The sequence below is a fragment of the Miniopterus schreibersii genome, assembly GCF_964146895.1.
Source record: "Miniopterus schreibersii genome assembly, chromosome: 13".
Lineage (NCBI taxonomy): Eukaryota > Metazoa > Chordata > Mammalia > Chiroptera > Miniopteridae > Miniopterus > Miniopterus schreibersii.
The window spans coordinates 12413999-12433707 of NC_138113.1; the positions used below are offsets into that span (position 1 = coordinate 12413999).

At 49.6% G+C, this 19709-nt stretch overlaps 1 protein-coding gene across 1 annotated transcript in view; it reads left to right on the forward strand.

Moving 5' to 3' along the window:
- The window catches only part of PLB1 (phospholipase B1), a gene marked incomplete at its 5' end in the record, with an annotated part of 105219 nt that extends 88045 nt beyond the window's left edge, over nt 1-17174 (forward strand). The window contains 10 exons of the mRNA XM_081155860.1: nt 2796-2851; nt 3530-3672; nt 3765-3845; nt 5347-5412; nt 5957-6051; nt 7439-7520; nt 8530-8634; nt 9129-9224; nt 14383-14457; nt 15888-17174. Of these exons, the coding sequence (XP_081011986.1) occupies nt 2796-2851; nt 3530-3672; nt 3765-3845; nt 5347-5412; nt 5957-6051; nt 7439-7520; nt 8530-8634; nt 9129-9224; nt 14383-14457; nt 15888-16103 (1015 nt within the window). The 3' untranslated portion in view covers nt 16104-17174. The remainder of the gene's footprint in view (nt 1-2795; nt 2852-3529; nt 3673-3764; nt 3846-5346; nt 5413-5956; nt 6052-7438; nt 7521-8529; nt 8635-9128; nt 9225-14382; nt 14458-15887) is intronic.
- Nucleotides 17175-19709: the final 2535 nt, after the last annotated feature.

Here is a 19709-nt window from a genome sequence, read left to right on the forward strand (position 1 = left end):
CTGCACTCAGATCACCAAGGAAACGACACTGTCTTGACTCATTGTGTTTACAGGGAGTGATCCTTTCAGACTCGGTAAGGAGGGCCCCACGCTCAGAGCCACAGGAAGCCATGTCAGTTTTTCAACATCTTAAGCACAAAAACGAATTCTTTTGCAAAAACCTGGGCTTCATGGGGTCCTAATGTCCACATCTAACTGCTGTCATTAGGATCATCATCATCATCATTGTTAATTCATTATTATTCTACAGCCCAGGCTTCATTAGCCAGGGGGTGATTCCTCAATCTGTTGACATTAAGCCCCTTTCTCGCTTCATTTCTCTTACTGTCTTTTCTATTTTATTGCTGCTCGATGCCTCCACCCGAACAAATCAGTGTCAGGGGGAAGTAACCCAGACACACAGCTTCTTGTTAGTATCTCTGATATCCCATGTTAGGGGAAAGGAGACTAAGCCATTGACTTAATAAGCAAGGTTGGAGAATTGTCTCTCCTTTACCTGCACTCTGTGTTTAATGCGTATAGATAAGGATCTGTTCACCACATTGGAAAGATAAATACTACAGCTGAGCAGCTAAGACAATGGGATCTGGGGTCAGGCCATCTGTGTCCAGACTTCAGCTCCCAGACTTGCTACCTGAGTGACCTTGGGCAAGTCACTTAGCATGTCTGAGTCTTAGTTTCATTATCTGTTGATAAGGATAATAATAGTTCCCACTTCTCAGGGCTGTGGTAAGATTAAGAGGTAATAATCCCTGGAAAGCACTCAGAACAGTATATAATATGGATGCAAAAAAAAAGTTTGTCAATATTAGGGTATTTAGTTTCAAATTTGTATTAAACATCTAACTTGCCTTCAGTCAGCCAATAAGCAAGAATTCATTGAACACCTTCCAAGGGCTGAGCCCAGAGTTGGTTACTAAAAGTTACAAAAGAGTCAAAAGGTGAACTCCTTCCTTACAAAGAGCTTGCTGTCTAGTTAAGGAGCCTAAACCAACAAATAACTTTGGGGGAAAACTGTTGCTTATGGCAACATTGCGGACTGAAATGATTTTGTACTTTGGAGTACAACCAAGAGAACAGAAAAGTGTAGTCCTCACAGCTAGGCAGTCCCAGCACAGATGCAGTTGCAGAAGGGACCCCAGAAATCACCTAGCCCAACCTTATAATTTAAAAGGTGAGAAAAATTCAGCCCTAGGAGGATTTGGTAACTTGGGTGATGAGCTCATACAGCAAGTTTGTAGCAGAGCTGAAAGGAGAACTTGGGTCCCATAACTCCAAGAGCAGGGCTCTTTGCACTGGGATAGAAAAGGAAAGAGGGAGCGCGGATAAATGAGCTCAAAGGGAAGGTGGAGGTGGGACTTGCTCTGAGCCTGAGGAACAGGGCTGGGAAGAGAGGAGGAAGTGGGCTTATCACCCCTGAATTTCCCCTATCACATCCTGAACCTATTAAAAGGTTATAGGTACTTCTGTGTTACCTTTGCCCAGGACAGGCATTCTTTGTAGCTTTCCGATACCCATCAATAGCAGTAGTGCATGGGTGTGATCCTGGATGTGTCAATGAGAAGCGAGGGCAGGGAAGGTGTTTTGTGTGCTTGGCCGTGTGCCCGGCTCATTGTGGGCATGCACAGATTTTAAATGGCCATCCTATATCAGCAACTGCTTCTATAACTTCTTCCAAGGAAACCTCTATCGGCTGTATCTCTTTGCTGACATAATTTCTCATATACATACCTTTAAAAAAAAAAAAAAAAGGTTTAACTGACATGCAATACACTCTCATTAAAAGTCTGCAATTTGATGCATTTTATGCATGCATATACCTGTAAAATCATCACTGCAATCGAGACGATAAACACATCCATCACCCCCCAAAATTTCCCTGTGCACCTTTGTAATCTCTCCCCCTTGCCCCTTTCTCTCCCCTACCCCACACTAGGCAAACAGTGACCTGCTTTCTGTCGCTATAGATTAGTCTTGATTTTCTAGAATTTTATGTAAATGGAATCAGATACTATGTACACTTCTTGCCTAACCGCTCGCACCCAGCAAAATTCTTTTGAGATGCACCCATGCCGTTGCAGGTATCAGTCCGCTCAGCCTTCTTGCTGAGCAGGATTCCGCTGACACAGGTCTCTCGTCCAGACTGTTCGCTTCCTAAGTCATGGCAGATGCCGGGGAGATGAAGGGAGCCCTGCCCGTTTCCGTCCCCCCATCCTGCTCTGATGGGAGCGGGGAAAGAGGAGCTGGAGAACGGTGTAGGAATCCAGAGTAATTACAGAGAAAAATGAAAGGACTAAAGGAACAGAGAGCGGGACTTAGAAGTAAAGGTTAAAGGAGTCGTGAAGCACGGAAAGGAGAAAGCTGAGGGGTAATTTAGGGCTGTGGCTTTTTTTCAAATACACAAAAGGCTATTTTTAAAACGGGCAGCCAAATAAGAAGTGAACAGACTCAGCGTGCAGTGAAAGAGCTGGATGAAATGTAAGGGAACCTCCCTGATGGGAAGGTTGAGCAGATGCCGCCCCAGTGGCCCAGGAGCACAGGCCTGCAGAAAGGCTGTGGGAGGCAGGTTAGCCCCTGGCAGGGTCCTGATCCATGTGACTCTGAGGTCCGTGGCAGACCTTTGATTATTACTTGGTTGAGATTTCTTGAGAATCAAATATTTCAGGACATTTTGAAGGAATAAACCTAACATAGCATTAGTCTTCCTGAAACACATCCTTGCCAGCCAAACTCCTACAGCTTGAGATCTTGCTCCTGAGTCGGCTCTAACAATCCCCTTCTCTTCTCCTGCCTAGGGACATGCCCGCCCAGGCCAAGGCCCTAGTGGAACTAATGAAAATGGACCCTGTGAGTACAGGACCCCCAGGTCTCCGGCTGGGATGGGGACAGTGGCTCTAACAGAGCCCCTAAGCCCCACTGCAGCTGCTGCTCAGGGCTTGTCTGTAAGAGGGGCCAAAAGAGCCACAAGAAGCAGGCCTTACCACAAAGGCCCCCTCTCCGCTGTCCCCTTGGCCCCGGCTCGGGCACCCTCATCCCCAGGGCCGGCAGCAGAGGGGAGAGATGGGGCAGAGAGATGGAGATGGATGGAGAGACTAGCCTCTGGCAGCTTCTCACTTCACCCGGGCTGGTTGTGCAGAGCCCTATTATGAATGCTGGCGTCTAAATATAGGCTCCTCATTCCAGTCCCTCCTCCCTGGTCCCTCTCAACCTTCTCACTAGTACTTTTTTTTTTTTTTTTTTTTTAATGCTTTGTGTTTATGCCTTGGAATTCAGCTCCTGGCAGGACTCCTATTATGGTGGTGGCTGAGTGGAAAGCAGGCTCCTTGGAGGGCCTCCCAGCCCCCACCCCACCTCTCAGTCCATGCAGGGCTCCCCCTCCAGTCCCCTCCCTGGTCCCACACCTGGAGAGCTCTCCCAGAGGCAGCTCTGGGGCTTTGCTTCTAGCTGCATCTTTTGCCCTTGGCTCCTTTGAAGTCCTTTAGATCACATTTTCAGGGTGTGTTAATACACCCTTCACATGGGACTGCAGCTTTCCAGAGAGGATTTCAAAGGGAAATAGCCCTTGCACTGTGTGAGCACGCGCACACACACACACACACACACATTTTGAGCTCCCTGCTCCAGCACCAAGATGAGGGTGAGGCATCTTCTCTCCATTGTGATACAGAGAGAGTGAGAGACACTTGTGGGGCTGTCTGGCCTGGGAAGCGCCACCTGAATGTACCCCCCACCAAGCCCTAATCCTAGGTTCTCTTTCCCCTCAGAAAATCAACCTGGAGAAAGACTGGAAGCTGATCACACTCTTTATTGGGAGCAATGACTTGTGTCATCACTGCTATAAAGCGGTAGGCCCCTGACCAGCCCCGTCGGGGCCCTGAGAACGGAGTTGCTGGCCAGCAGCATTGTCCGTTCCCAGGGCCCTGAGCTCCTTTCGGGGAGTCAGGCTGCCTGCTCTCCCAGGCGCCCAAGTCTGCCCAGGCAGCCCCTGGCTCACGCTTGCCCCGTGAGGCCTGGCATTTCCTACTGCTGAGAGGCCCCTGGGAGACCAGCTTCACTGGTTTCCCGATTCCAGAAGTGTCTGGAAGCACCCACACTTCAGGCACTGCTGATGGGGTGCCTCTCTCATGCACACACACACTGTTTTCTGGAGCCAGTGGGTAAGTAGCGAGGCCCACCCCTCACCTGCTTGCAGTCTCTGCCCTGTTTGTTGGTGGTTTTTCCTGGGGATGGAGGGTGTGCAGGAGGAACTGGGACAATGTCATAAATGGGGCTGGATAAAACTGAACCAGTCCCGATAGGATAGCTTGCTGCACTTCAGGGACACCGTGAGTTAACCAGCCTCAGCTAGCTAGCCTGGGAACCCACCCTGTTTCTAATGTTGTGTCCTGTTGTATCCGTGGGGAAACACATCCAGACGTACAAACGTTGGGAAGTTGTAACTTTTGGAATACATCTTGTTCTAAGTTGAGGACGTCCTGTATTTTATTTGGCCAGAAAAGGACAACGGCCATTACTCAGAGGTCGTGATAGAATGTTTGACAGTCACAGGGGGATGGGGGGGAGCATTTATCATTCCTTGTGTCTCAGAGAGACGCCACCGGAGGCTTGATGAGAATCCCCCCCTCCCCCTCACAGGGGCTCGCTGTTCCAGGTCTCCTCCCCTCTGTTCTCAGCCTCACTGAGCAGACCCTGGAGGCAGAAGTAACACAGTCTCATGGGGATTAAAATGTCATTGCATCTTGGACTCAAGGGAGTCCAGGAATCCAGAAGTATCCCCAGAGCCACCTGTGAACACAGTATAGGAAAGTGCCTCCACTAGCCCCAGAATGCCTGTCCCCCATGTAAGCAGGTTTATAGTCCTAAGAACATTTTTTGTGTGGAAAGGACCTGACTGCCACCCTCAGGACTAATTAGGAAGGGGCTAAACCAGCCTCCAGTTAGAAGATGGGTCAGAGGAGGAGCCCCTCGAGCTGAGTCACAGGGGACTGTAGGAGTTAGGGGGCCAGTGGGGCCAGCATGGCCATCAGGGGCACCACCATGGTTGGAGAAGGTGACGTATGGGTCTAGAGGAATGGTGGGGCCCAGCACTGTCAGGGGCTGCCTCTGGGTTTGAGATACCATGAAGCAGGGTGAGGTAGGGATGATTCATGGCATCTACTAGGGGTCTAGGGAAGACTTCTTACAAGAGCCTCTCCACCAGCAACAAGGACTGTGTTTCCCAGCCCGTCCAGTGCCCTCAAAGCCCCTCTGCCACCATCCCAGGCCCCCAGGGCCCTCCTATGCTGGGAACAGACCACTCTCCTCCTCTGAGAGTGGGGCTGAGGAGAACCCCTTCTTTCTTCACAGAAGAACTACTCAGTCATGGAATATGTTCAGCACATCCAACAGGCCCTGGACATCTTCTATGAGCAGGTAGGAAAGAGCAGCCGCATGTCCTAGGTCCCAGTTGCTGCCGGTAATCTGCCTGTCTGCTCGCTCACTGGGCTGCTCCCAGGGCGCATCTAGGCAAGTTGTGTTCCTGAGATGCACGCTGAGCAGAGCCCGCCGTGAGCAGGCACAGGGACGGATGGAGGATGTGGCTGTGACCTCCTCTACGGGGAAACTGGATCAGACTGTATTGTTGGTGGCAAAGAGCTTGTCTCTGGAGCCTATTGGCCTTGTTTGCAGCCAGGTGCTATGGCTTATTAGCAATGTGACTTTAGGAAGTGACTTCTCTGTGTCTCAGTTTCTCAGTGTAGAAAGTGGGGCGAATAGAGAAGATTCAATGAGATTAATACAAGTCATGTTTCCTTTCTGGGCCTCAATTTCTTTATTGGTAAAATTGGGGAGGGGGGATATTGACTTATAGATGATCCCTTAGGCTCAGTCCAGCAGTAATTAGTGCTCTGCCCCCCCCCCCCCCCACACACACACACTGCCTGGAGACTAATGAGGCCCATCTCTCTGCTCCCCACAGCTTCCAAGGGTTTTCATCAATGTGGTGGAGGTCATGGAGCTGACCGGCCTGCACCAGGGCCTAGGAGGGAGATGTAGAATGCCGCTGGGAGCTCAGTAAGTACATGGTCCTGGTCCCAGGGTGAGGGCACGTTGGGGAAGCAGGGCTCACAAATGCCAATGATGAGACCATTGTAGGCAGAGCAGACAGTCCTAGGTAGAGGGCAACTAGCCAGGCACTTGGGAAATCCTTTGGAAAGGCTCTACATTGTTGAGTGCCTACTGGATGCAAGTCACTTCATTCCTCTGGACCCCAGTTTGCTTTTCTGTAAAGTGAGACAGACAGACCCAATGATCCTTAAAGCCTCCTGACATTGTCGATGATCCCAAACTCCAACTCCAGCGAGTTGTCCCATGTTTGAGAGACAGCAGAGGGCAATGGGCTAGATCTGGCCTCAGATCCTGGCTCTGCCATTTAGGAGCTGTGGGACCTTGCCCAAACTACCTAACTGTCTCTGTACCTTTTACTCCTCACCTGTAAAATCTCCTTGCCAAGTGGATGGGAGGTCTAGAGGAAATGCATGTCAAGTACTTGGCCACTGTGGGGCAGGCTCTCGGGAAATAGTAGGTTTTATAATGTCTTTGATATGACTGTCCTTGAAAGCCAGTGAAAGATGAGAATTTCTGTTGGGGGCTAGAATTTATTTAAAGCTCAGCTGTGACCCTGGCAGGAAGTTGCCAATTTCTGAGGCCAGCCAGAGGGTCTCCCAGAGTTTTGCTATCTGGGGAGGAGACTCTGTAGGGGGTTGAGGGGTCCTATCTGGGGTCAAATGGGTTTGCTGGGAAGATGACAAGCTAGGTCCCATTCTTGATAGGAACCTAGTCCCCCAGGTGGAGCAGCCCATGGCTAGGGGCTATGACAGGCTCCTCGAGCATCTGTTGGTCTTACATTTCACCTTGTCAAGGTATCTGAAGCTGACTGACCCACCCTAGCTTCTCAAGTGATTCCCTACTCTGGAGCCCTGAGAGAGACTCCCAAGCAGCTGGAGGTAGAAAAGGGAGGCCTCAGGAACATGACAGAGAAAGACTGAGCCATCATGGCAGTCTTTCCCCAACTCCAGCCCCCTGCCTACCTGGTCATTCCCTGGACAAACCCCAGAAGCCACAAGCTTGGGATGGAGCAGTCAGATAGTATGGGGAATGGGCAGCCTGTCTACACAGAGACCCAGGCCTCGGGTGCCAACTCTTCCACCTTCTCTCTCAAACTCCAAGTACCTGCTGGACCTTGTGACCTTAGGTTTGGTTCTGTGACCTGGGTCCATGAGTCAACAAGACTATATTATGGAGGCACCTATGTGTCATCACCTTCCCATGTGAGGCATCCCAGGGTCCAGGCCCCTGTGAGAAGCAGCTTCCTCTGGGTAGGGGGGTCAGCCTCCCAAGAGTCCAGAGCCAGGCTGCCCCCAAGGAGCTTCTCCATAGCATAGGACTCCTTGCCTTACAGGAGCGAGTGCACTTGCTTCAGAAACTCCCCCGAGAACTCCCCAGAGCTGCTAGAACTGAAGAAAGTGAACAAGGACTTTCAGGTAAACCTGCGCCCCTCCTCTTCCTGCCCCAGGTGGAGGCACCTTTACTCCAGAGCAAGGACTCCAAAGTCCAGTGTGTGTTCAGCAGGGCTTTCCTGAGAACAAGGCTGCTCCCTGAAGGGAGATCGCAGCCCCTGAAATATGTACCCAGGTGAACTGAGCACCAGGCTGGCGAGGGGAAGGGAGTGAGAATCTCAGGAGGGAAGCTGAGAGAACTCCCCCCTCCCAGCCCGGGTCTGCCCCGGGCAGGCGAGCAGCACCCAGCAGCCAGAGTAGATGTCATGTGATGGCCGCCATCGCCTACCCAGAGGAGGGAGGGGTAGTGTTCACTGCTTGTTGGTCTCTCTCCCTTCTTAAGAACATAAGGCTTAGCCCCACCTGACTATTGTCCCCTCCGCTGACACGCCCACTCTGAGCCTTCCTGCGGCTTACCCATCTCATGCTCAGGAAAGGCTGTCTCACCTCCTCTAAGCTGCTTCCCCTGAGCAAACCTCACCCTCGGACATCTCCCCACATCACCTTCCGCCCGTGCTTCCCTCACCCCGCCTGCTTCTCGTGGTTTTCTCACGTCTCATCTCACTTTCCCAGCTGGAGTAGAAGCTCCTTAAGAAGAAGCACATCTAGTCTGTCTCTTTTAGAGTCCACGTTTTGGCACTTAAATCCAAAGACTATGGGTGCTCATCCCCCCTCCCAAGTTCACAAGTATTTAGGGGAGCTGGCATTGAAATGCTCCCCATTTGAACTAGAGCCCGTGTTCTAATTCACCTCTTCGTGCAGTGAGCACAGGGGAGGCCTTTGGCCCAAGCAGTCTGCTCAGCAGCCCAGACCCAGCCTTGCAGAGACTTCAGAGTGCAATTGGGTGGTAGTCCTGCCTGCACCCTGGAGCAGCCCCTTTCAGTCCCCTTTGTCTGGGATGGGTTGACCTCCATCATGACCCACCCGAGGCAGCAGGACTAGAAGCTGTCTGTCCCAGCCAGGAGGGCTGAGCGGCCTCTCTCCCCGTCCACAGAACGGCATCTTCCAGCTCTCTAACCAGCAGCATTACCTGGAGCGTGAGGACTTCGCGGTGGTCGTGCAGCCTTTCTTCAGAAACACTATCGTCCCCCTGAACCACGTAAGCTGCGGGCATTTCTGGGAGGCACGTGTGAAGGGGCCATATCTTAAACCATGTCTTTTCTTCTCTATGTGGGCTTTTTTTAACCCTCCCTCTCTGAGGGCTCCTAAGAAGTGGCTTTTTCTGCTTCCCCTCCCCCCATTTTTGGAGTATGAGGGGAACCCAGGTGCATTTGGAAAGAAAAGGGGAAAGTCAGCCTTGACCGTGCTTCTGAGGCCTGGCCCTGCTATGTGCTGCACTGGGATGGAATGGAAATCTTCCTACAAATGTTATTCTTGTTCAACTACTCGGGCAGAGATGCTGAAGGAAAAAGATGGGCTGTGGGTGGCTATGATTCATGTCTGTTTAAAAAAATTAAAATTCAAAAATTGGGGGATGTCTCCATCAATATCTGGGCCAGTTGTGAGCAGAGGTGAAAGGAGAACTGCGCAGGTCACCTGCTAGGTAGCGGTGCCCTTGTCCCAGGAAGCTAATCCCCTTGCCTTTGGTCACAGAGAGAAGCAGCTGACCTCACCTTCTTCTCCGAAGACTGTTTCCACTTCTCAGAACGTGGCCACGCGGAGATGGCCATCGCGCTCTGGAACAACATGGTGAGCGCCCGAGGCCTGGCCGGCTCGCGGCAGAGGGCAGCCCCGGGATGTGGGCGACAAAAGCCTGCTGGCTGATGGGGCGCCGTCCTCCCCAGGGCTCCACAGGGCAGAGCACCTTGTTTGTCCTGACAGATCTGGTCCTTTCAGTAATGCCCCAGTACGTGGGGGGATCATTTTGAAACCAGATAGGCTGGATGAAAATAGCATCTTCAGCCCCCTGACGTGTGACCTTGGGCAAATGGTCTCTTTCTGGCCATCTGTATCAACACCTGTAAAAACAGTGAAAATGACACAGATCTCAGAAATCTGAGGTGATGTGTGACCAGCACCCAGCACAGTAATTAACATTCAGCAAATGTCAGCCCCATCACTCCAGTCTCAACGCATTCCCGACTATTATTTCTTAAAATGGCAAAAAGAAAAGAGCCACCCAGCCTGTTTTCCCAGGCTGCCACCTAGTCTCACCCTTTCTTAAGGTGGTAAAGGGGACCTTATGCAATGAACATATTGGCTCAGGGGCCACAGGTACCCCTGGCCTTCCCTCTGCACCCTATGCCTGGCTCCTCACTCCTGGATAATCAGCTATATTTGCAGAGCTTGCCACCCCAATAGCTGTATCCTCTTGCACAGAGCAATGAAATGCCTTTCCAATCCACTGGCTTCTTTTGATCTAGTCTCAGTGGGTAACCCAATCCCCGCCCCCACGTGCATTTTCCCTCATTTCTCCCATGGTGACTAAACAGTCTGCACACCTGCTCTTTTACTGCAGCTTAGGCCCATGGTGTCCCTGCCAACCAGCGCTGTGCAAACATCCCCACACCTGTCAGCTCATCCAGGAGGTCCACTATCTTACCCGGCTGACTCACAATATTGACTTTCTCCTTAGCTACGCCATCTCCTCTCCTCAGAACAGCTGTAAGCAGGTTTCACCCTGGGCCGCCTCCTTCGCAGACTCAGCCTTCCTCTACCTTTGTTTTCCCCCTGTTGACGTCACATTCTGCCCACTCCTAACCCTTTCATCATACTCTAAGCCCAGGACTCTGAAACTCAATCAAAACATTCTCAAGTTCCCTCCCACCCAACCTCCACACAGTGGGTTTTTTTAAATCCAAGTTTGTATAGTCTAAAACAAAAATCTACGAAAGAAATGAATCAAAGTCCAGTTGTCCTTCAGTGGCTGAGTCATGTAGCTTCATTCCTTTTAAAACCCTTCCCCTTACCCCAAGAATGAGCTACCCCTATACTACTGTGCATAGGGGGAGCTCAGCGGGATCCAGATTCCAAGAAGGGCCCAGCATGCTAAGCCCATAGCCTTTCCTTCCCAGCATTTCCATCAGGGTATGGTCTTTCTATCTGGTGGCATTCTGAGCCTGCCTAATGCCAGGAGTCTCTTGGGACTTGATGATTCAAAAATGACAGAGCCCATTGGTCTCTTTCTGCATGAATTAAGGATGTAGTTCTGGCCCCCTCTTCCAAAGCAGCTCAGTGGTCCTCCCCATTCACCCAAGTGAGAGGCTTTTTATACATAAAGGCAAGTGGAAGGGGTTTAGATGTGAAAACAAAAAGTACACACTGCCACAGAGCGCTCCTGATAGCGCTACAAGGCTACCCATGGCTCCCCACCCATCATTGTCCCAGCCATACTTCAAATTTAAAAAGCAACAACAAAAGCAAAGTAAAACTGAACTAAAATCACCTAAGACTATTTTATCCTATGCTATATAACTTGGGTAAATAATTATATAGTCCAGTGTTTTCATCCTAAACCATCTCAGATATAAAGCTATTGCACAATGCCAACTTTTGAGTATTTTCTTACTGGCATTTCACCCCTAGAGCGATATAAAATAAATAATAGGCTCTGAGGGGTCATTTAGCCAGAATGCTCTATAACTAAAACACAGAGACATGAAGCAATTTGCCCAGGATCACACAGCCAGTTAGTGGCAGAGCAGGGGTTGGAACCCAGGTCTAATTGCCTAGTGTTCTGGACACAGCTCCACCTGGCCTTCCCACTCCCAACCAGATAAGCACATATGTATCCAGTGAATTCATGTCTCAAAATTAGAGTCCTATGACATAGTGTCTGCAGGCTTTGGCTGATGCTCCCAGGGTGCCCTACTGCAGCAGCAAGCACACTTTAAACTTTTCATCTCCTGCCCCTCCTCTCTTAACAGTTTCTGCTTCTTCCTGAGACTTGCAAAGCCAGAAATATTAGCAGTACCAGGAAATGTTTTTCTCTTCTTTTTTAGTCTTTTGTCTTCTTAGAAAGTTTTTCCATCTTTTTTTCTGATGCCTAGTCCTTCACTGCTGGCTGCTCCCTCCTGGCCAAATCCCACTCTCAACTACTATTTGCATCTATCTTCCCAGGCCCAGGGTGACAACCCAGCCCCCTGATTGGCATCCCTGTCTCCAAGCTTACAGCCCTTACAACAGCAGTTCTCAGCTCTAACTGTAGAGTAGAATCAGCCGGAGACTTTTAAAATCAGTTTATGCCAGCAACCACTTTGAACATATGGATTCCCTGTGACCCAACAATTCCACTCTTTGGTATATTCCCATCAGAAAGGAACATGTGGGTTCACCACAAGATGCAGACTTGTCACAGCAGCACTATTCATAATCCCCAAATGGGAACCTCCCCAAATGTCCACCAACAGGAAAATGGATAAACAAACTGACACACATTCATACAATGGAATACCTTACAACAATGAGAAACAAACTTCAACAACATGCAGTGATATATGTATTTCAAAAACAAGCAAATTCATATGTGGTCTTATTGGGGGTGAATTATCCTGAAGAAGGTGGCAAGGGGGCCCTGGATACTGGTAATATTCTGTTCCTTGAGCTGAATGCTGCTTACATGGGTATATTCACTTCATCATAATTATCAGCTGCTCACTTAAGATTTGTACTTGTTTCTATATGTATGTGAGCTATGTGAGCTTCATTTAAAAAGTTTACTGAAAAGAAAACAAAAATTTCTGCGCCTCGTACCCAGAAATTCTGACTTAGTCTGGGATGGCACCCAGGTGACTATTATACAGGGTTTGGAAACCATTGCCTGAGATTTACTCACCACAGGACAACCACAGTAGTCTGCAGAAATGAAAATCTGACCAAGTAACACCCTGCTTTCAAATTTCCAAGGCCCACCCTCCCTAAAGAAGAAAGGCCAGGCACAGCTGGCCTCCTGGGACTTGACCCCAGTTAACCTATTCGGCAGCTGCTCTGCCACCCTCTGGTTTGTATTTGGCAATCTAATAAGGAGTGAAATTTCCTGCACCACCCATACTGTGTCTGCCTCTCCCCTGGCTGCCCTTCCAACCTGCTGCTCCTGACTCCTACCCACCTCACCAACTCAACTCTGGTGCCAGTTTCCACAGGAAGCCTTGGGTGGGCAGTCTAGGGGCCCACCCAACCCCACTGTACCCTGGCCCAGTCCTGTCATTTGGCTTTTCATTTGTGTGTTTGGCCTCAGAAAGATGGGGGAGGGGAGGAGGGAAACAAGGAGAGCACTCTCTCCAGGGAGCCAGAGAAGTGAGTGGTTTGAAAGGGAGGCATCAACTTTAACAAATGCTGCTAAAAAAGCCAAACAAGACAAAGACAAAAATAATAATAATAATAAGTGATCATTGGACCTGGCAATACAGAGGCCATTGGTGACTCTTACTCTGACCAGAGCTCCAGTCAAATGAGGAGACCGGAGACTGGTTGGAATGGATGTCAGAGAAGAGGAGAGACCAGGAAATACAGTCAGTGACTACAAACAACTCTTCCTAGACTATGAGAAGTAATGGCAGGGGTCGCTGGAGGGGATGTGGGATCAAGGGGAGGGCAGTTAAAAGATGGCAGACAGAGTAGGTTATGCTCTGATAGCAAGGAATCACTAAAAAGGGAGAAACTCATACAATCATCAAACCCAAATGATCAGTATGTTCCTCTGCACCACTTAGTTTCTGGTGCCTGGAATATCATTGGGAACCAACCAACCTGGCCTTTAGCATCCATGTGTCACTAAGTGTTTCTGTTACAATAGTGCTAAATAGAAACATATGTAATTGGCCTTGCATATGTAATTGGCCTCCTGCTCAGGCGTTGTCAGGACAGGGTTTAATGCCCCGCCCTTAACCTTGGGACACTTCAGGGAGCCAGCCTAGCCTCATACAGGTCTTTATCAGCAGAGCCAGGGCCCCAGCTGATGTGCCCACTGTGCTCTGTCCAGTCACCATGGCTTCTCTCCCAGGGTCAGAGCAGCCCTTCCTTTTCTAACCATGTTACTAAGGAACAGGTATAAAGGCTTTAAATCAATAAAAAACAGGATCATGAGCCAGCTGTGGTCATTAGCTGGCACAGAGTAGTTTCACTTACCTCGTAGATAGTACCTAGGGGGTGAGGAACTGATGAGGTCAGGAATAGGCAAGGACACAGATGATAACGATGATGGAGGCCAGATGCTCAGGACAGTCTGAATAGGTGTTCATCCTTCTTGGAGCTGTCCACAAATCAGGGGACAGGCCACTGGCTAAAGATGCTGGGAGGAGGGGGTACAGCAGCTTCCAGCTCATTCTCAAAGGGTCCCAGTATCAAAAGTATCAAAGAACCTCTCTGAACCACAATTGCTCCCAGGAATGGTTCAAGTAAATCTTTTTATCTATGGGAAAAACATACAAAGATGCTCAAGTGAGAAAACCCAATTTCTTAAGGTTGACAAGCCGAGTGTAGTAATGGTGTCATGGTAACCAATGTGTCTTCGAAGTTTTCCTGAAATTGACTAGCCCCATGTACTTTAAAAAGTTGGTAAATATGACCATCGCCATTTGACAAACTGGAAATGCAAAGTGTCTGTGATCACAGCCACCCACAGGGGAAGCAGGAAATGGAGGTTTGGGCCCTGACCTCCACTTGCTGTCACCTCTGGACTAGTCAGTCTCTCTTGGGCGTCAGTAAACACAGGACACAGACTCAGGGCCCACCCTGCTCTGATGGACCTGCCACTCAGTGAGCGAGAGCCAGGTCCAGCTCTGGCCCCGGAGCTGCTGATATCTGCTGTGGGTCTTGCCTCTTTGCTGGTTTCAGCCTTGCAAAGGGAGGGAGTCTGGTGTGAGCCAGAGCTTTGGAGGGAGTCAGGGTTTCCTTCTTCTCTCCCCAGCTGGAACCAGTGGGCAATAAGACAACCTCCAACAACTTCACCTACAGCCGAACCAAACTCAAGTGTCCCTCTCTTGTGAGTAAAGGCCCCACCCGTCCGTTATGGAACAGATGCCTGGGGTGGGGGTGGGGGCGATATAGCCACCTGGAGATACAAAAATCCCCAGGGTGGCTTTGGCATCGTGCTGGCCATTCACTGCTACTGTTCTCAAATCTCACCTCTCCTCATTGCCCCTGATGGAGTTCCAGCTCCTCAGAGGGTGGGCAGCCCTGGGTGAGGGGAGGGAGAAAGCAACAGGTCCCGACTGCAGTGGGGAGAGTCACTCAGGGGAGGCAGACAGTACTGGCCAGAACCTGAGTCACCCTCTACCCTGAGGGGTCTGAGTCATGCTCTGTCTTAAACAAGGCGGAGGAGCTCTCCCAGGCCAGGCAACACTGCCTTTCCCAGGCCCTTACTGCCTTCACCTGGACCACTGACAAAGTCCCGAACTTGCTCCCCAGCTCTCCTCTCTTCCCTCGCCATCCATCGCATAATCACTGCCAGACACTGAGAAGCCTACCTCGAAGTCACTCTAGTATTGTCAAGACTACCTGAAACCCTTCCCTGGTTCCCTCTGCCCATTGAAGGAAGGCACCTAGACACTATTCAATTGTCTTAGACACTCTCTGCTCCTAAAAATGAAGCAGCTTCCCAGACAAGCCCCACGATTGCCTGTGTCTGTGCTCTGCTCCTCCTGGGGGCTCAACCCCTGTCTCCACCTACAGAAAATTTTCATATCCTTCAGGCCCTATCTGGGATACTGTTATCTTACCCTATGATTCTCAAACACCTGCCTTGGCCTCTCTCTCCTGTTTATATCTCTCATAAGACACTGACAGGCTCCTTTGTGATGTGATTGTTTCTCAAGGTGTCTTATCTTATCTCCTAACTGGGCAATGAGAGATGTCACATCTTAGCCCTCAGGTCCTCTCACAGCTCCCCCAGCACAGGGCTCCATGCTGCAAGCACTCAGTTAGTGTTCGCTGAAAGGGAGGAAGGAATCCAGGGAGGCCAGCCAAACACCTCCTCTCCTGGCCCCTCTCAGTTCTGGTTGCATAATATGCAGAGCCAGCTGTCCTTCCACACTGACTTTCTCTGCTCCCCAGGCACCCATGGATGGGAGGATGGGGACACTTGTCCAGTAGTGACCCAGAGTTGGGGGCTCTGCCAGCTCCCAAGACTCTTCCACTGGTTACCTGTCAGTTCCCAATCTTTCAAAATCAGGGAGACAGGGAAAAGAGATACTGATGAGACACACAAGGAGGTTGTAGCTGGGCGTTGACCACTTTGGCTACTGTCCTCCAGGAGATCTGGGCACAGTGGAGAAGAAGGAGCTTTGCAGATGATAAGCTGGGAACATGTGCAAGGCTGTGGTAGCATCTCTAGGACAGGACAGAGCAAGCCTATGGTGGGCAGATGGATGGTTTGCAGAGGCCTCTAACCCCTGACCCTCTCCTCCTCCACAGGAGAGCCCTTACCTCTTCACCCTGAAGAATAGCCAGCCGCAGAAAGAACAACAACAACAGACCGAGACCAAGAAAACTGTCGAGACGATCAACTGGGCTGTGCCATTGGCAGCAATATGTGGCTTTTTAGTTGGCGTTTGCACGACGTTAGCATGTATAGCATGTATAAGAAGGTTCCAGAAGAAAAAGTCTAAGGACCTGGAAAGTCCAAAGTAGAGCCAGTAGGCCCACCGGCCATGTGGATGCTCATCCTAAATGCCCCGGCCACACCATTCCTCACCAGCCCTCCACCTCAGCAGCCCCTGACCACCACAGAGAGCACCTGCTTCAACACTTGGTGACATAAGAAGCCAAAGGGACCATCATCACTTATTGAGGCCTGGGGCCTATGCTCCTGGAATTGACAAATTTAAAGGCCAAAGCTGTTCTACTCTTGGTTAACCTGCTTGAAGCTCTCGCCTTCCACCTGCGTCACTGTGCGATGCAGGTGTGGGAGCAAGAGCCTTTCGTGTTGGCGCAGCCAGAGCTGCCCAAGTGATGGCGACCAGAGCCAGACCAACCCCTGTCAGGCTCCAGCCCAGGGCCAGAGGAACAGGTCCTGTCACCAAACCTACTATTTCAAAAGTGGGGAGAACACTGATCACCAGGTGGTGACTAGAACTTGGGAGCTGGCTGGCCACCACCCAGTGCAATCCAGCACATACCTGCAGTGCACCTGTTCTGCACCCAGGACAACGTAGAGCACTGCGGTGCCTCCGAGGCTGTGAGGTACCTGGCCCAGAAGACACACTCCTTCAAAAGACAAGAAGCTCGGTGACAGTGTGCAGTTCAGCGCAGGGGCATTGGCAGGTAAACGTGTCCGACTGCTCTCAAGACGAGGAAGAGTTCCCCTTGGCAAAGCTTCCTGGGAGAGGGCAATTTAGAAATGTCATTTTAAAAAAATTTAAAGATCGGGACATGAATACTTCACATATCCTCAACCTGATTTTTCTCAAGGGACTAAATTTGGAAAGACTTGCTCTTTCTATGTCACCAGGTTGCTGAGAGAGAGCTAGAGAGTCTGATAGCACAAGCCCCACCATGAGGGGCAAGGCCCTGGCTGGATGCCTTACCCAAATTACTCCTTTGATTCTGCACAAAAACCCAGAGAGGAGGAGATGATGGAAAGTGTTGAAAATAGAGATGGTGGTTGCAGAGCATTTGATTGCACTAAATGCCACTGGCCTGTTCCCTTTACAATGGCTGATTGTATGTCCTGTAAATTTTATCTCAATAAAAAGCAAACAAATCCGTTGTCACCTGCATTTTATGTATCTCTCTGATCCCATAGCTGGGGATGACAAAAAATGTGAGTCAAAACCCCAGATATACCATTTGAATGTGTGGCCTTCAGAGCAAACCCCACCACCAGCCTGACCCCAGTTTTTCAGCAACCTCAGCTATAAAAGCAGACTAAGAGGACCCATTTTGCCTGCCTCAGCACCACTGGAAAACAAGAAATGTATATAAATGTATATACATTTATAAATGTATATAAATGTGTATAAATGTATATAACTCTACAATACTCTACACGTGAAAATGAGTTATTTTCTACTCTGTGGAGAGTTGAGATAGGGTCCAGACTCAGGGAGGTAGAGAGGTCCAGAGACAGGTGTGGGAACCAGGCAATAATGTACAGATGAAAACTGACTGCCCTCCTCCCATGAAGGTTCACCATCTTATCTCTTTGCCCACGGGACCTAGGTCCGGTCCCAGTGTTCTGCTAGCTTCAATTCTGTTTCTGTGCAACGAGGACAGCATACCTGCTCCACTTCTTTCTAAGGACCGAAAAACTTAGTGACAGAATTACACACGTCCTAAAGAAGTGCCACATCACACCTTGTGCTCCTGGCTTACCCCAGTGTAACAACAAAGAGAGCCCACTAAATCCAAGAATTCATCCCCCCACCCCCACCTTTGCCCTCAAATTTCCATTCCTCCAATAGCTCCCACACCAAAAAGTCACAGAATTCCTAACCATGAGTTCCCTTGCTTGGTTTGAGGTTGGAATTTACACTACCTGAGTAATCCAGGAGCTCCCAGTCTGAAAAATTAAACCACCACCACAAAAAAGTGGTCCCCAGCCGGAGACCAGGCAACAGGAACAAAGAGAAGTCCTCTCTGGAGGGACACAGGCCAGACCCCAAATTCCCACCAGATATGTGCTAAAAAGCCACAGTTTTAAAATATATGCGAGCACCTACTTGAACCTGGTGGTGGTATAGACACATTGCTCGCACACCATGTCCCTCACCTGTAGGAAAATGTTCAGTATCATTAGCACGACACCCACAGCCACACCATGAGTGAAACCATCAAATCCCGAGAAAGCTACAGTCCATGTTCTCGCCATAGAAGCTTTTTGAACTCAAAAGAGATTCATATGGATTTAACTTGGTCAGAAGCCTTCATAAAGGACATGGGACTTTAACTGTGCTCTGAAGGATGAGAGGTGATTTAGTTAGAGGCTCAAACGGAAGGGGTTGTGGAGACTGAGAAAGCTCCATTAGGTGGAAAGATGAATGAGCATGGTGTGCATCGGGGGCAAGAAATGAGGGTGGGTGAGCCAGAGACAGCGGGTTAGGGGGACACTATGGAAAGGGCAAGGAGTTAGTAGAGATTGTGTTGTTATGACGGTCGTAACAGCAGACTGCATTTGATTTGGGAGTATAAATGTTATTGGGAAAAGGGTTGTACAAAGAAAACTAGTACCAATAAGAGCTGACAGAGGGCTTACACTATGGTGCACAATAATTAAAATTTCTACATCCCTGTTACCATCCCCTTTTTACAGAGGAGAAAACCAAGCCTCAGAGAAGAGGTAACTGGCCCAGAGTTATACTTTCATTACATCATGGGACTTCATCAAAATGACAACCAGTGTCCAGGGTAGAGAAAAACCCCAAAGCATAAAGCAGATGATTCCAGCAGTGAATCAGGCCAATTTTCCAACAAATGTGGTATAAAATAAAACTCCTGAAAAGGATCATACTGTCCCCACAAGGCTATGATGGCACCATGAGTTCCTCTGCTTCCAACTGGTCTGAGGAACTCAGCCACCTCTAGTTAATAAGCTCTGTTTTAAAAAATTATTGGAAGGGACTATGATTTATTCTATTAGAGTATATGTGGGGTTTTAGCAGCAGGCAAATCTTTTTTTATTTTGAATCCTCACCCAAGGATATTTTTTTCCATTGCTTTTCAGAGAGAGTGGAAAGGAGAGAGAGAGACACTTACGTGAGAGAGACACGTTGGCTGCCTCCCGCACGCTCCCCAACAGGGGCCGGAGATCGAGCCTGCAACCGAGGTAGGTGCCCTTGGCCAGAATCAAACCCGGGACACTTCAGTCTGCAGGACGACACTCTAATCACTGAGCCAAACAAGCTAGGGCAAACTGGCAAGCTTTCGGTGAATGGAACAATGCCTAGCCAGCTGAGTGACACCAGCCAGGGCCCAGCACACTCTTGATGAGGGAAAAGACCAGGGCCTGGGTGTGGGAAACAGAAAAGTGTCCCAGGTATGGCCATTGGCCCAACTGAGGGAGGGTTGGACTGAGTTTCCAAACTGTGTTCCAGAAGATGTTAATATATGTGTCAAGGTAAACAAAAGGGGGGCTGGGCTCAAAACGTTAGGAAAACTGCTTTCAATAGCTCTCACCTGGAAATTCACATGCATATTTGCATATTAAAGGTGCTGAGACCCCTGAAATAAAGGAACCTGTTTAACTTCATTTGATCTGCTATTTCCCATCCTTGAACACACAGCCTCCCCTCCCACCAC